This window comes from Pelophylax lessonae, assembly GCF_965119305.1.
Source record: "Pelophylax lessonae genome assembly, chromosome: 12".
NCBI lineage: Eukaryota > Metazoa > Chordata > Amphibia > Anura > Ranidae > Pelophylax > Pelophylax lessonae.
The window spans coordinates 40382216-40394958 of NC_138779.1; the positions used below are offsets into that span (position 1 = coordinate 40382216).

At 46.8% G+C, this 12743-nt stretch overlaps 1 protein-coding gene across 5 annotated transcripts in view; it reads right to left on the bottom strand.

The window, feature by feature from the left end:
• Nucleotides 1–12743, bottom strand: part of LOC309567856 (kazrin-like) — a 228340-nt gene that overhangs the window by 10152 nt on the left and 205445 nt on the right. For all 5 annotated transcript variants that reach the window (XM_082273358.1, XM_082273356.1, XM_082273357.1 and 2 more), the window contains one exon: nucleotides 2739–2928. In XM_082273358.1, coding sequence (XP_082129484.1) covers nucleotides 2739–2928 — 190 coding nt within the window. The remainder of the gene's footprint in view (nucleotides 1–2738; nucleotides 2929–12743) is intronic.

Sequence of the window (12743 nt, forward strand, 5' to 3'; positions counted from 1 at the left end):
GTTCTGGAACTTCTTTTGGGTGACAGGCGTCCGGCGATTCTGTTTGTGCGAATTTACCACTATTCGTCAGGCGACAATCAGGGTGCCATTGGAAGTGACAGGGATCAAAAGCGATCCCAGATGCCTAGATGTAAATGGAGCCTTAAGGTTATGATTTAAAAAACAAAACAAAACAAAAAAACAAACATGCTATACTTACCTGCTTTGTGCAATTGTTTTGCACAGAGCAGCCCTGATCTTCTGCTTTTTGGGTCCCCCGCCAGCGGTCCTGGCTTCTCCCCTCGGCTGAGTGCCCCCAATAGCAAGACTCATGCTGAGTGCCTCAACAGCATTGTCCATTCATACACAGCGTGGCATGGCCCCATTCTCACCTCATTGGCTCACTGGCTGTGATTGACAGCAGCAAGAGTCAATGGTTCCCACTGCTGAGTAGAGGAGAGGGAGACAAAACAGAGACCTGGGAGAGCTGCTGTTCTAATGCACATCACTGGATCGCGAAGGGGCTCAGTTAAGTACGAGGGCTGGTGGAGGGAGGTGCGCTCAGAAGATTTTTTTACCTTAAAGCGGAGTTCCAGCCTCGGGGGTCAAATTTAGATAAAAATATCCCCGGACAGTCAGGGCTAGTACATTCCACAATGGATAGCCTCTGAACTGTCCCGGGTCGCACTTACCTTAAGTAGAAGAAATACTTACCTTGAAAATTTCTTCTCCGGCGCTGCCATCTCAGGTGTGGGCAGCTGAAGCCAGCGCGTCCTCTTCTGCATCCTCTTCAGTGACGTTGGAGTCCCAGAATGCCTATCATTGGCCCTGCTCGTCACTTCCGGTGCAGGCGCGGCATCCCTGCACAGCTTCTGGGCATGGCCAGAAGCTGTTTAGCAGGGAATGACGTGCCTGCACCGGAAGTGAGAGCAGGGCCGGTGCAGGTGCATTGACTCCTGGGAGCGATGACGTTCAGCTCCCAGGAGTCATCGCAAGCCGGTAGAGACGGCGCGGGCCGCGGCCGCAGAGGGAGGAAGTGGAAGGAAGGGGAGTATATTTTCTTCAATTACAAGGTAAGTGACCAAAAAAAAATAAAAATCGGGAGCATCCATTTCTTTTTCAGGTGGCCCTTAGCATGCAGATGGCCCAAAATCTATTTTTTCGATATTGAGGCCGGAACTCCGCTTTAATGCATAGAATGCACTAAGGTAAAAGACTTCTGCCTTTAGAACCACTAAGTTCCTGCATGGTCAACCTTGCCACATAGATTTCTGATAGAGACTAAGGAGCTTTAATACACATTACAAAGGCACGGTCCAATGTTGTCACCATCAGGAAATCCACCCTGAGAAATTCCATACAGCCATCACTGGAGTGCATGGAGACAGAAAATAATTGTAAAGAGGTTCCAAGAGATCAGTGAGGCTGAATGAAAAAAAAGGACTGATAACTAATTAAAAAATGGCAATTTGTTTATAATACACACTGCTTTAGCAAACCTTCATTTAGCCCCCGTTCACACTGGGGCGACCTGTCAGGCGACCTGGTCGCCTGACAGGTCGCCTTGCATTGAGAAGCTATGGACCCGTTCTAATAGGAGCGACACAAGTTGCTCCGACTTAGAAAAAGGGTCCGGAGCTTCTTTGGGGCGACCCGGAGCGACCTGCATAGACTTCAATGTTATGAAGTCCGTGCCGGCCGCTCCGAGGTCGCGGTGCGAGCAGCGCGCCGCGACATCGGATGTCGCCCTGGGAAGTAGCATCGCCCCAGTGTGAACGGGGCCTTAGAGTTATCTACCCCACGTTACATGTGTTGGTGCACTACAGTGCCTTTCATTGTAAATTACACCCCATGCACCTCCATAATGCATGTGCGCTGCATGCAAAAATAGACCAGGCTGTATTTTAATGCAAAACAACACACAGGACACCTTACGTTGTGCTTTGCTAAAAAGCAAGGTCCATAAAGACATGGATGAGCGAGTTTGGGGTGGAGGAACATGACTGGCCTGCACAGAGTCCTGACCTCAACCCGATAGAACACCTTTGGGATGAATTAGGGTGGAGACTGCGAGCCAGGTCTTCTCGCCCAACATCAGTGCCTGACCTCACAAATGCGTTTGTGGAAGAATGGCCAAACATACCCATAAACACACTCCTAAACCTTGTGGACAGCCTTCCCAGAAGAGTTGAAGCTGTTATAGCTGCAAAGGGTGGGCCAACTCCATATTGAACCCTACAGAATAAGACTGGGATGCCATTAAAGTTCATGTGCGTGTAAAGGCAGGCGTCCTAAAACTTTTGGTAATATAGTGTGTGTGTGTGTGTGTATATATATATATATATATATATATATATATACCTTGCACTATTTAGTCAACTGAGAACAAAGATTTACTCCTACGACTGCTGGGAACTTGGCTGTGTATCGGAGGGTTGGCTGGACACATATTTTTTCATGGTTAGCAGGAATCTGCAGAATTTACAGTATATAAAAAACAAAAATCTATTTTTTTAAAAAAAAATACAGAATTCCTTTTTTTAATGTGTTTCTTTAGTGAATTGAGAACAAAGATTTACTCCCACGATTCTTCCGCTGGGAACTTGGCCATGTAACGACTGTCAACACATGCACCTAATTAGGTTGAGGTCATCTAACACTCCTAATAACAATGTCTCCTGTTAGCAGGAAAGTTTAGGTCATGACTAATAGCCTGGATACCATTGAAGACCAGGACAGATCAATACTTGGAAACAAACCTTGCCGGTCTACGGTATGCTGAGGGTGCCCGTGGTAAAGCGTTTGCTGGCTCTGTCGGATGGCTGCAGTAAGCGGGAGGTCGGCGTGCATGACCCATTCCTGGTTCCCGTTGATGACCGTTTCACCTGGCATGGCAAGGGAATGTCGCTTGGGGACATCTTTCGTTAGGGTCGCTAAGGACTGCTTGGCCTGAAAAGAAGAAAACGTTGCTGGTGATCATGGTCCACAACTCTTCAAACAAAAAAAGGGAGCAAAATAAAATAAAGAAAAAAATAAAATAAAAAAGGATTCCTGTCAGTATGGAAGAGAAAGTGTTAATAGGTCTGCCAAAAATTAACCACAATTTGTTTCCCCGTGCCTAAATTTCAATATTTTAAGAACTTTACAAGTCTGCATGAATAAATTCCAGACATGGCTTAATATACAGTAGAATGAGATTCAGTCCAGTGACTTTGCCTAGGCTGAGATGATGTCATCAGTCTGCTGCGGGCAGAAGAAAGCATTTTCTCAGTCTCCTTTCCAATGCTGTAACTTGCTGTAGCAAGTCACATGGGGACAGTCTGCAGCAGGGAGCTGGCCTGTGTTAGACATTTGTGAATAGAACCAAGAATTGCACAGACACCATGATTTACATGACTATTAAATCTAAACCTGCATCTCAGCTCAGGAAGTGGATGTTCACCCTGAATGATGCCTGAACACAGATGGCCACATGCTTCTGGAGAGAAAGGCAAATTATGGAATGGTCAGCGGATTGTGATCTCTGTAAGAACTATTACCTAGCTGTATTATACTTGCACAATACTTAGCCTGCGTACACCTAAAGCTTCTGCAATTAACAATTAAGCTAGCCCATAATACACTTAAAGCGGTAGTATCCCGCTTTCTGACACTTTTACCTACAGGTAAGCCTGTAGGGGGACCTTCAGTTTTCCTTGCCGGGAGCTTGCCAGAAAATCACTCCTGTGAGCATGCGCGGGAGTGACATCATCGCAGCTCCGGCCAACCACAGTGCCGGAGCCGCCGAACCCGGAAGAGACGCAGAGGGATCATGGCAGCGCCCGCATCGGTGTCCGGGGGTCCGTGTCGGGGCTCGTTCTAAGGTAAGTAATACATAATCAGCTAGTATGCGATGCATACTAGCTGATTATGCCTTTGTCTTGCATTTTTTTTTTTCGGGTTTACACCCGCTTTAACATTCAAACCCTCAATTTATTATCACAAAAAAGCTCCCAAATACCGGAACTAACAAGTTTTAGTCAAAGGTCAGATGACCAAAAGTACCTCTTCCCCCAACGCGGTTCAATTGGGTGGGGATAAGTTTAGGGACCACGATGTAGCTGTGGCTGGGGAATTATGTTCTCCTTAATGCTTTCCTGGGTTCCATCCTGCATGCCACTCTCCAAAAGGCTGCCATTGTTCATCAGCCTGTAATGTCATTGGCTGACTACAATAAATTCTTGGATGTGTACGGAGGAGTGCCAGATAAAAAAGTTCATCTCACTTGAAGGAAACATTTAATGGTTAAGATCATTAACTACATCCAATGCGTTTCGGGGGGAAAAGCCTCCCCCTGCTTCAGGGCTAGAGCAGACAATGTTAATAGAAGCATGACAGAATGCACTAGGAGAGCTGTGGAAAGGCTTGATAAAGACTAATGTCTTCCGGTGGCATTAAAGGCAGTTGGCTGTATTGAGGCTTTTAACCATTTAGGCCTGGTTCATACTGGTACGACATGCCCTCCAACTTGGAGAGCACAAGTCGCATGACAAGTCGCGCCCTATTAAGTGCAATGGACCCATTCTAATAGGAGTGACTCGAGTCACTCCGACTTAGAAAAAGGCTCCTGCACTACTTTTGGTTTGACTTCGGCATGACTTGCATTGACTTCTGGACGTCGGCTTCGAAGTCGCGCCGGGACGTCGGCTTCGGGATGCCAGCGCAGAAGTCGTGCGGGGGTGCCAGCGCAGAAGTGGTGCGGGGGTGCCAGCGCAGAAGTCAAGCCGGGGTTCCCGGCGCAGAAGTCAAGCCGGGGTTCCCGGCGCAGAAGTCAAGCCGGGGTTCCCGGCGCAGAAGTCACACTGGAATGCCGGCACAGAATTCACGCTGGAATGCCGGCATGGAAGTCACCTTGGGATGCCGGCACGTAAGTCATTGCAGTGTGAACTGTGATACTGGTACAACATGCACTCCAACTTTGAGAGCACAAGTCACATGAAAAGTCATGCCCCATTAAGTGCAATGGAACCAATCAAATAGGAGTGACTCGAGTCGCTCCAACTTAGAAAAAGGCTCCTGCACTTCTTTTGGTTTGACTTCGGCATGACTTACATTGACTTCTGGACGTCATTGCAGTGTGAACTGGGCTTAAATGTTTCAAAAGGTCCTTCAAGTGCGATACAATTTTGTACCAGCTGCCCCTCAGTACACATCCAAGAAGTTACCATCTGGTGAGCGCTTCCTTTATCGCTATCAGAGGGGTAAGCAGCCTGGGACCAAAACTGGGTCCACCCACATTACATTTCTATCATGGATCTGCTTCTTTGAAGGAAAAATCACTTTACTGCAGATCCATCTGAAGCAACTTTCACTTTTATTCATCCAGCGCTATCATACACACAAATGGCTGACTAAGGGAGCAGACCCTTCGTTAGGGCAGTGGTTCTCAAATCCGGTCCTCGGGACCCACTAACAGGCCAGATTTTAAGTATTACCTTGGGGGATGCAGACTAGAATACTGCAATCACTGAGAAGCAAATGAGATCACCTGTGATGTAATTTAGTTATCTTGCAAACCTGGCCTGTTGGTGGGTCCCGAGGACCGGATTTGAGAACCACTGCGTTAGGGCATCCTGTATGTGCCAGAGGAGAGCAGAAGATGTAATCTGAATGCATTAGAAGGGATCTATTTCCTTTCTTAGAATAGTCAGTGTCAAACATGAACCCCCTCAATGAGTTAAGGATTGGCAAAAATCATCAGGTACTTTCAATACTTCTATAATAAAGGATGACCAAATGTCTACTTGTTGCATTTGGGGTTCCATTAACATTTAATGGCCCAAGCATGCATCTAGCCAGGCAATGAGTTTCCCTGCTGTGTGAAATACGCATAGAAATGGGCATTTCTCATACCATGTTCTGGTGTGAATGGGGCCTAAGGTATGGAAGACAACTGTCTAAGGGAGGGGGGGGGGGGGGACACTGCATTGGTGAACAGGAAGTGAAGGGAAATCTCCCCAATGAGACACCTAGTAATGATTAAAACTGTATCCTTCGCTATCCAAATCTTACGTTTTGGCTTTATATTTAATTTCTTAATTCATGCCAAAGGTTGTAACCAATATAATTGTTCTATTTTCAAAAAGGCAGCCTCTGCAACGCAGGTCTAAATCTAGTTTAAGTAGAAGAGTGGAATCAAAAATAGCACTGTCTAGAGATTTCCAGCATTCGTTTCTGAAAAGCACTCCATCTGCCAGCCTGTTGAAGCGTTCTGGGTCACACGTTTATGACCTGAAATTGTTACGGATGTGAAAACAGGCTCTAAACACTTCATCGTTAGCTTGCACTGAAGCAGTAATTATTACCCGTGGAAAGTAGATTTACATAGCACAAGTATGAAGACTTGACACAGCGAATTTGGGGAATTCCCAGTTTACTTTCAGCTGTTCCTCACATACTACAAAAAAATTCCCGGAGGCCTCCTATGGTCACAGCTGCCAACTGAGAGATTTTATGGCCTCTTTCTTCAGCTCCTTCAAAGCCAAGGAACAATATTTTGCCCATTTAAATCCAATAAAACTCACCAGAGCTCGACTCAAAGTCAAATATATTCAATTATGAGTAAAAAAAAAAAATTAAATTAAGAAATTCTAAAAGCAGACCTTGTGTGAAACAATACTAGAATATAATCAACAGTGACCATTCATCTTTATAAATTGAACAAAATGTCAAAGAACATCCATATTAAGTGCTGGATTCTCCTCCCCATCTGCTCATTAAGTTGCGGCATGAAGAAGGTCAAACTTAAAATACAACTCATGGTTTTGAAGCTGTGCAATGTCTGCAATCTCCCATCCTCCTCAATTTCTGACCAACATCAGTTTACAACAGTGAGGAGTGATGACATTGGGCAGTAAAGCCTTCTATACAATCTGGGGCCAATAAAATTTGGTAGTATATGTCCTCTAGTGATCCTAATGCAAGATTGTTCCTAAAGATCCAAGAATGAGCCAGATGAACATTTTGCTATTTTATGTTCTTAAAAATGTAATTTTTCAATCTACAACTCTAATCTAAAACTGTGGACCTAGCCTGTTTTTGCTTCCTTCAGATATACAGTCAGGTCCATAAATATTGGGACATGGACACAATTCTAATCTTTTTGGCTCTACACACCACGACAATGGATTTGAAATGAAACAAACAAGATGTGCTTTAACTGCAGACTTTCAACTTTAATTTGAGGACATTTACATCCAAATCAGGTGAACGGTGTAGGAATTACAACACTTTGTGTATGTGCCTCTCACTTTTTAAGGGACTAAAAGTAATGGGACAGATTAACAATCATAAATAAAACTTTCACTTTTTAATACTTGGTTGCAAATCCTTTGCAGTCAATTACAGCCTGAAGTCTGGAACACATAGACTTTACCAGACGCTGGGTTTCATCCCTGGTGATGCTCTGCCAGGCCTCTACTGCAACTGTCTTCAGTTCCTGCTTGTTCTTGGGGCATTTTCCCTTCAGTTTTGTCTTCAGCAAGGGAAATGCATGCTCAATCGGATTCAGGTCAGGTGATTGACTTGGCCATTGCATAACATTCCACTGCTTTCCCTTAAAAAAACTCTTTTGTTGCTTTCGCTGTATGCTTCGGGTCATTGTCCATCTGCACTGTGAAGCGCCGCCCAATGAGTTCTGAAGCATTTGGCTGAATATGAGCAGATAATATTGCCCGAAACACTTCAGAATTCATCCTGCTGCTTTTGTCAGCAGTTACATCATCAATAAATACAAGAGAACCAGTTCCATTGGCAGCCATACATGCCCACGCCATGACACTACCACCACCATGCTTCACTGATGAGGTGGTATGCTTTGGATCATGAGCAGTTCCTTTCCTTCTCCATACTTTTCTCTTCCCATCACTCTGGTACAAGTTGATCTTGGTCTCATCTGTCCATAGGATGTTGTTCCAGAACTGTGAAGGCTTTTTTTGATATTGTTTGGCAAACTCTAATTTGGCCTTCCTGTTTTTGAGGCTCACCAATGGTTTACATCTTGTGGTGAACCCTCTGTATTCACTCTGGTGAAATCTTCTCTTGATTGTTGACTTTGACACACATACACCTACCTCCTGGAGAGTGTTCTTGATCTGGCTAACTGTTGTGAAGGGTGTTTTCTTCACCAGGGAAATAATTATTCGGTCATCCACCACAGTTGTTTTCCGTGGTGTTCCGGGTCTTTTGGTGTTGTTGAGCTCACCGGGGCGTTCTTTCTTTTTAAGGATGTTCCAAACAGTTGATTTGACCACACCTAATGTTTTTGCTATCTCTCTGATATGTTTGTTTTGTTTTTTTCAGCCTAATGATGGCTTGCTTCACTGATAGTGACAGCTCTTTGGATCTCATATTGAGAGTTGACAGCAACAGATTCCAAATGAAAATAGCACACTTGAAATTAACTCTGGACCTTTTTTCTGCTCCTTGTAAATGGGATAATGAGGGAATAACACACACCTGGCCATGGAACAGCTGAGCAGCCAATTGTCCCATTACTTTTGGTCCCTTAAAAAGTGGGAGGCACATGTACAAACTGTTGTAATTCCTACACCGTTCACCTGATTTGGATGTAAATACCCTCAAATTAAAGCTGAAAGTCTGCAGTCAAAGCACATCTTGTTTGCTTCATTTCAAATCCATTGTGGTGGTGTATAGAGCCAAAAAGATTAGAATTGTGTCGATGTCCCAATATTTATGGACCTGACTGTAGAAAGTCCCCCTCTCATCCTTATCCCCCTCTCATCCTTATTTGTCCCTCATTTTGGTCTGATCTATATCGTTGTATATAAAAAGCACTACTTATCTATCAAAAAGGGTTTCCCAGTGCAAAACCTTTCATCCAATTTCTAAATTGCTGCATTTGTAAATTCCAAAAGCCAATATAAACAAAGGGAAGTGGTAAAAAAAGGACTTTAGGTTTAACCAATCATTATTTTTTGTACAAGTCTTCGTTAAGGGGGTATGGCGGGGGGGGGGGGGGTGTCCTATGCCTACATACTTTTGCTAACAGGTTTCCCTTGTTCCTATCTCAAAAAGATGGAAGGTATGCAACCTCAGGGAAGCAATGTACTGTACATTTGCTGTCTGTACTTAAAGGTCGGCATGTGAGAATGAATGAACAGTTGGTGGCCATGAATAGCACACCTAGTTCAGGCATTTTGCTAAAAGGCTCTATTATGACCAGCTAATAGTTCTTTCTTCCCAACACAGAAAGCTGCTAGCTAAACCCAACTCCAAGACAATTTTAAAAAATCCACCCTTGCAATGGGGCCATCTTGCACTGCAAGAGTTAAAGATGAATTGCAGGTCTGGTTTACTCTTACATAGTTACAATGGTTACGCTTGGACCAATGTGACTATGCATTTACCATAATTGGGTGATGCCCCTGGAGACTTCTTCGGTGATCTCCACTTGCTTCTGGGTCCCGTGCTAAGTGGCTGGCCTGATGCATTGTGAATACAGGTGCCATTCAGGGAATGGTTTGTATCCTCTGAATGAATGCAAAGTGTTCTCTGATTGATCAAGTTGGAGAGTGTGACGTCAGTGTTTTGCCTCACTCCATGCTGTGGAGTACTGATGCCCCGCTTGACACCCTGCGACTGTTGGGACCTATGTCGCTTTTGTGCTCCCTTTGGCGACGTGACAAGTTATTACATCCTCATTGGCAACTTAATTTCTGTTCATGCCCAATGTCCCGGACAGTTTGACCTTGCAAATGTCTCACTTTTGGATGGAAAGGGACTTCTTTAACTTTGGTCAGTTGGTGGACACCAGAACTAGAATACTACAGACCTTCCAGGACCTGCAGGAAGCCTTTTACCTGCCTAGGCAGGCCTTCCTTAGCTACTTACAAATAACGGAATTTTTGTAAAATCTTACCTGTAAAATTCCTTTCTCTGAGTCCTCCGACAGTCGCCGCCTCTTCATATTCGTCACATATGGGGTATTAGACTTTGCTCCGAAGGAGTAGCTAGGCAACAGAATATGTTAACAATAAAGCTTTAACATATCCCACCCTCAAGGGGTGGTCCCCTCAGTCAATACCCTCCTACTTCCTGCAACCATATCTCAGTTTTAGTGGAATAGCAGTAGAGTATACATACAAACCCCAAAAGAGGGGCGGGGGCGGCGACTGTCGGAGGACTCAGAGAAAGGAATTTTACAGGTAAGATTTTACAAAAATTCCGTTTTCTCTTACGTCCTCCGACAGTCGCCGCCTCTTCATATTCGTCACATATGGGGACGTCCCAAAGCAGTGCAAACATGAGGGGTGGGAAACGCATCCGCGCCGAAAGGCAACGCAGTCTCCACATCAAAGAAAGGAACCTTACCAAAGGAAGGAACTAGCTGGGCAACAGCAAAAATAAGTGCTCAACAGGAGCAACAACCCAGGAAAAGACAAAAAACCAGGGGATACAAAACTTATCCCAACAGCCAGGAGTCCCCAACAAGGGACCCTAGGGAACAGCCGCACTAAGAACCTTGCGGCCAAAGGAAGCATCCGCCGATGCCTGAACATCTACTTTGTAGAATTTTGTGAAAGTGTGCACGGTCGACCAAGTCGCCGCCTTACACACCTGGGCTACAGAAGCCCCATGACGACAGGCCCAAGACGTACTCAGAGATCTAGTAGAGTGCGCCTTCACAGGCACAGGGGGAACCTTCCCCTGCAAGGCATAAGCCTGTTCAATGGTCTGCCTGATCCATTTGGCAATGGTAGAGGCGGAAGCCGCCATGCCCTTCCGAGGACCCTCTGGAAGAACAAACAAGGAGTCCGTCTTTCGAAAAGACTCAGTCGATTTAAGGTAAACCCTAATCGCTCGAACAACATCCAGAGAATGCAATCTCACCTCCTTAGGATGTTTAGGCTTCGTGCACAACGAAGGCAAAACAATATCCTCGTTAAGATGGAATTCCGAAACTCGTTTCGGCAGAAAAGAAGGATTAGGTCGCAAGACCACCTTATCCAAATGAACAACCAGGTACGGAGACTTGCAGGACAAAGCCGCCAGTTCCGACACTCTGCGAGCCGAAGTGATCGCCACCAAAAAGGCGACCTTTTTGGACAACATAGACAACGAGATCTCCCTGATCTGTTCAAAAGGAGCACGTTGTAACACAGACAGGACTAGATTCAAGTCCCAAGGGGGCAAGGGATCCCTCCTAGGAGGAACCAGATGCCGCACACCCTGAATAAAAGTGCCAACCAAGGAGTTGGAAGCTACGGGACGTTGAAACAGAACGGCCAGCGCAGACACCTGACCCTTTATCGTAGCCAGCGCCAAACGCTGATCGACACCCGTCTGAAGGAAAGACAGCACACGGGAAACCGAGTACGTGCGGGGTGAAAACCCCCTGGACTCACACCAGGCAAAATAGGCCTTCCAAGTACGGTAATAAACCTTTCCCGAGGAAGACTTCCTCGCGTTGATCAAGGTATGAACAACCTCTGGAGAGAGACCCTTCTCCTTCAGGACCTCGGTCTCAACAGCCAGGCCGTCAAAGCCAGCGACTGTAAAGCAGGATGGTAAATCGGTCCTTGAGACAGTAGATCGTCCCGAAGAGGCAGACGCCAGGGGGCGTCGACCGCCAGATTCACGAGGTCTGCGTACCAGGACCGGCGAGGCCAGTCCGGTGCCACAAGAATCACCGTGCTGCGTTCCGAGTGTAACCTGCGAAGGAACCGGGACAGCAACTGAATCGGTGGAAACGCGTACATCAGCCTGTACTGATGCCACGGGGCCACTAACGCGTCCGACGCGTCCGCCCGAGGGTCGCGCGTCCTTGCCACGAACCTCTTCACCTTGTAGTTGAGGCGAGACGCGAACAGGTCCACATCTGGAAGACCCCACTTCGCGCACAACATCTGGAAGACAGCCGGGTGGAGAGACCATTCCCCCTGATCCAGGGTCTGGCGACTCAGATAGTCCGCCTGCCAGTTCTCCACTCCCGGAATATGAACCGCCGTTATCGCCGGGACATGAGTCTCGGCCCAAGACAGAATGTCGGCCACTTCTCGAGCCGCTCGGGCACTCCTGGTGCCCCCTTGGTGGTTGATGTAGGCCACCGCCGTGGCATTGTCCGTCTGCACCCGAACCGGGCAGCCCTGCAGCCGGTCCGACCAGCGATGAAGACAGAGCCTTATCGCACGCAATTCCAGAATGTTGATCGGGAGGGAAGACTCCCCCTCCGACCAGGTCCCCTGGGCGGACAGAACGCCCAGAACACCACCCCAGCCCGACAGGCTGGCATCCGTGGTGATTATCGTCCACGAGATCGGACGAAACGACTTGCCCCCGGACACCAACGGGGACTGGAGCCACCACAGGAGGTTTTCCCTGGTGCGATGACTCAACGAGATCTGAAGATCCAGAGATTGAGGTCGCCCGTCCCACTTGGACAAGATCTCCGCTTGGAGACCCCGCGTGTGAAACTGCGCGAAAGGAATCGCCTCGAAAGCCGAGACCATCAATCCCAGACATCTCATACACGTCCGCAGAGACGAGTTCGGAACGTCCCTGAGGGACCTGACTTCCTCCTGAAGAGTCCTGAGTTTGTCTTCCGGCAGGAAGACCTTCGCCTGCACCGAGTCCAGTATCATTCCCAGATAGGGAAGACGAACCGACGGACTCAGAGTCGACTTTGGAACATTTATCGTCCAACCGAACTCCTGCAGAGTTTGCATCGTGACAGACAGGTCCTTCTCCAGACCCTGACTGGTCGC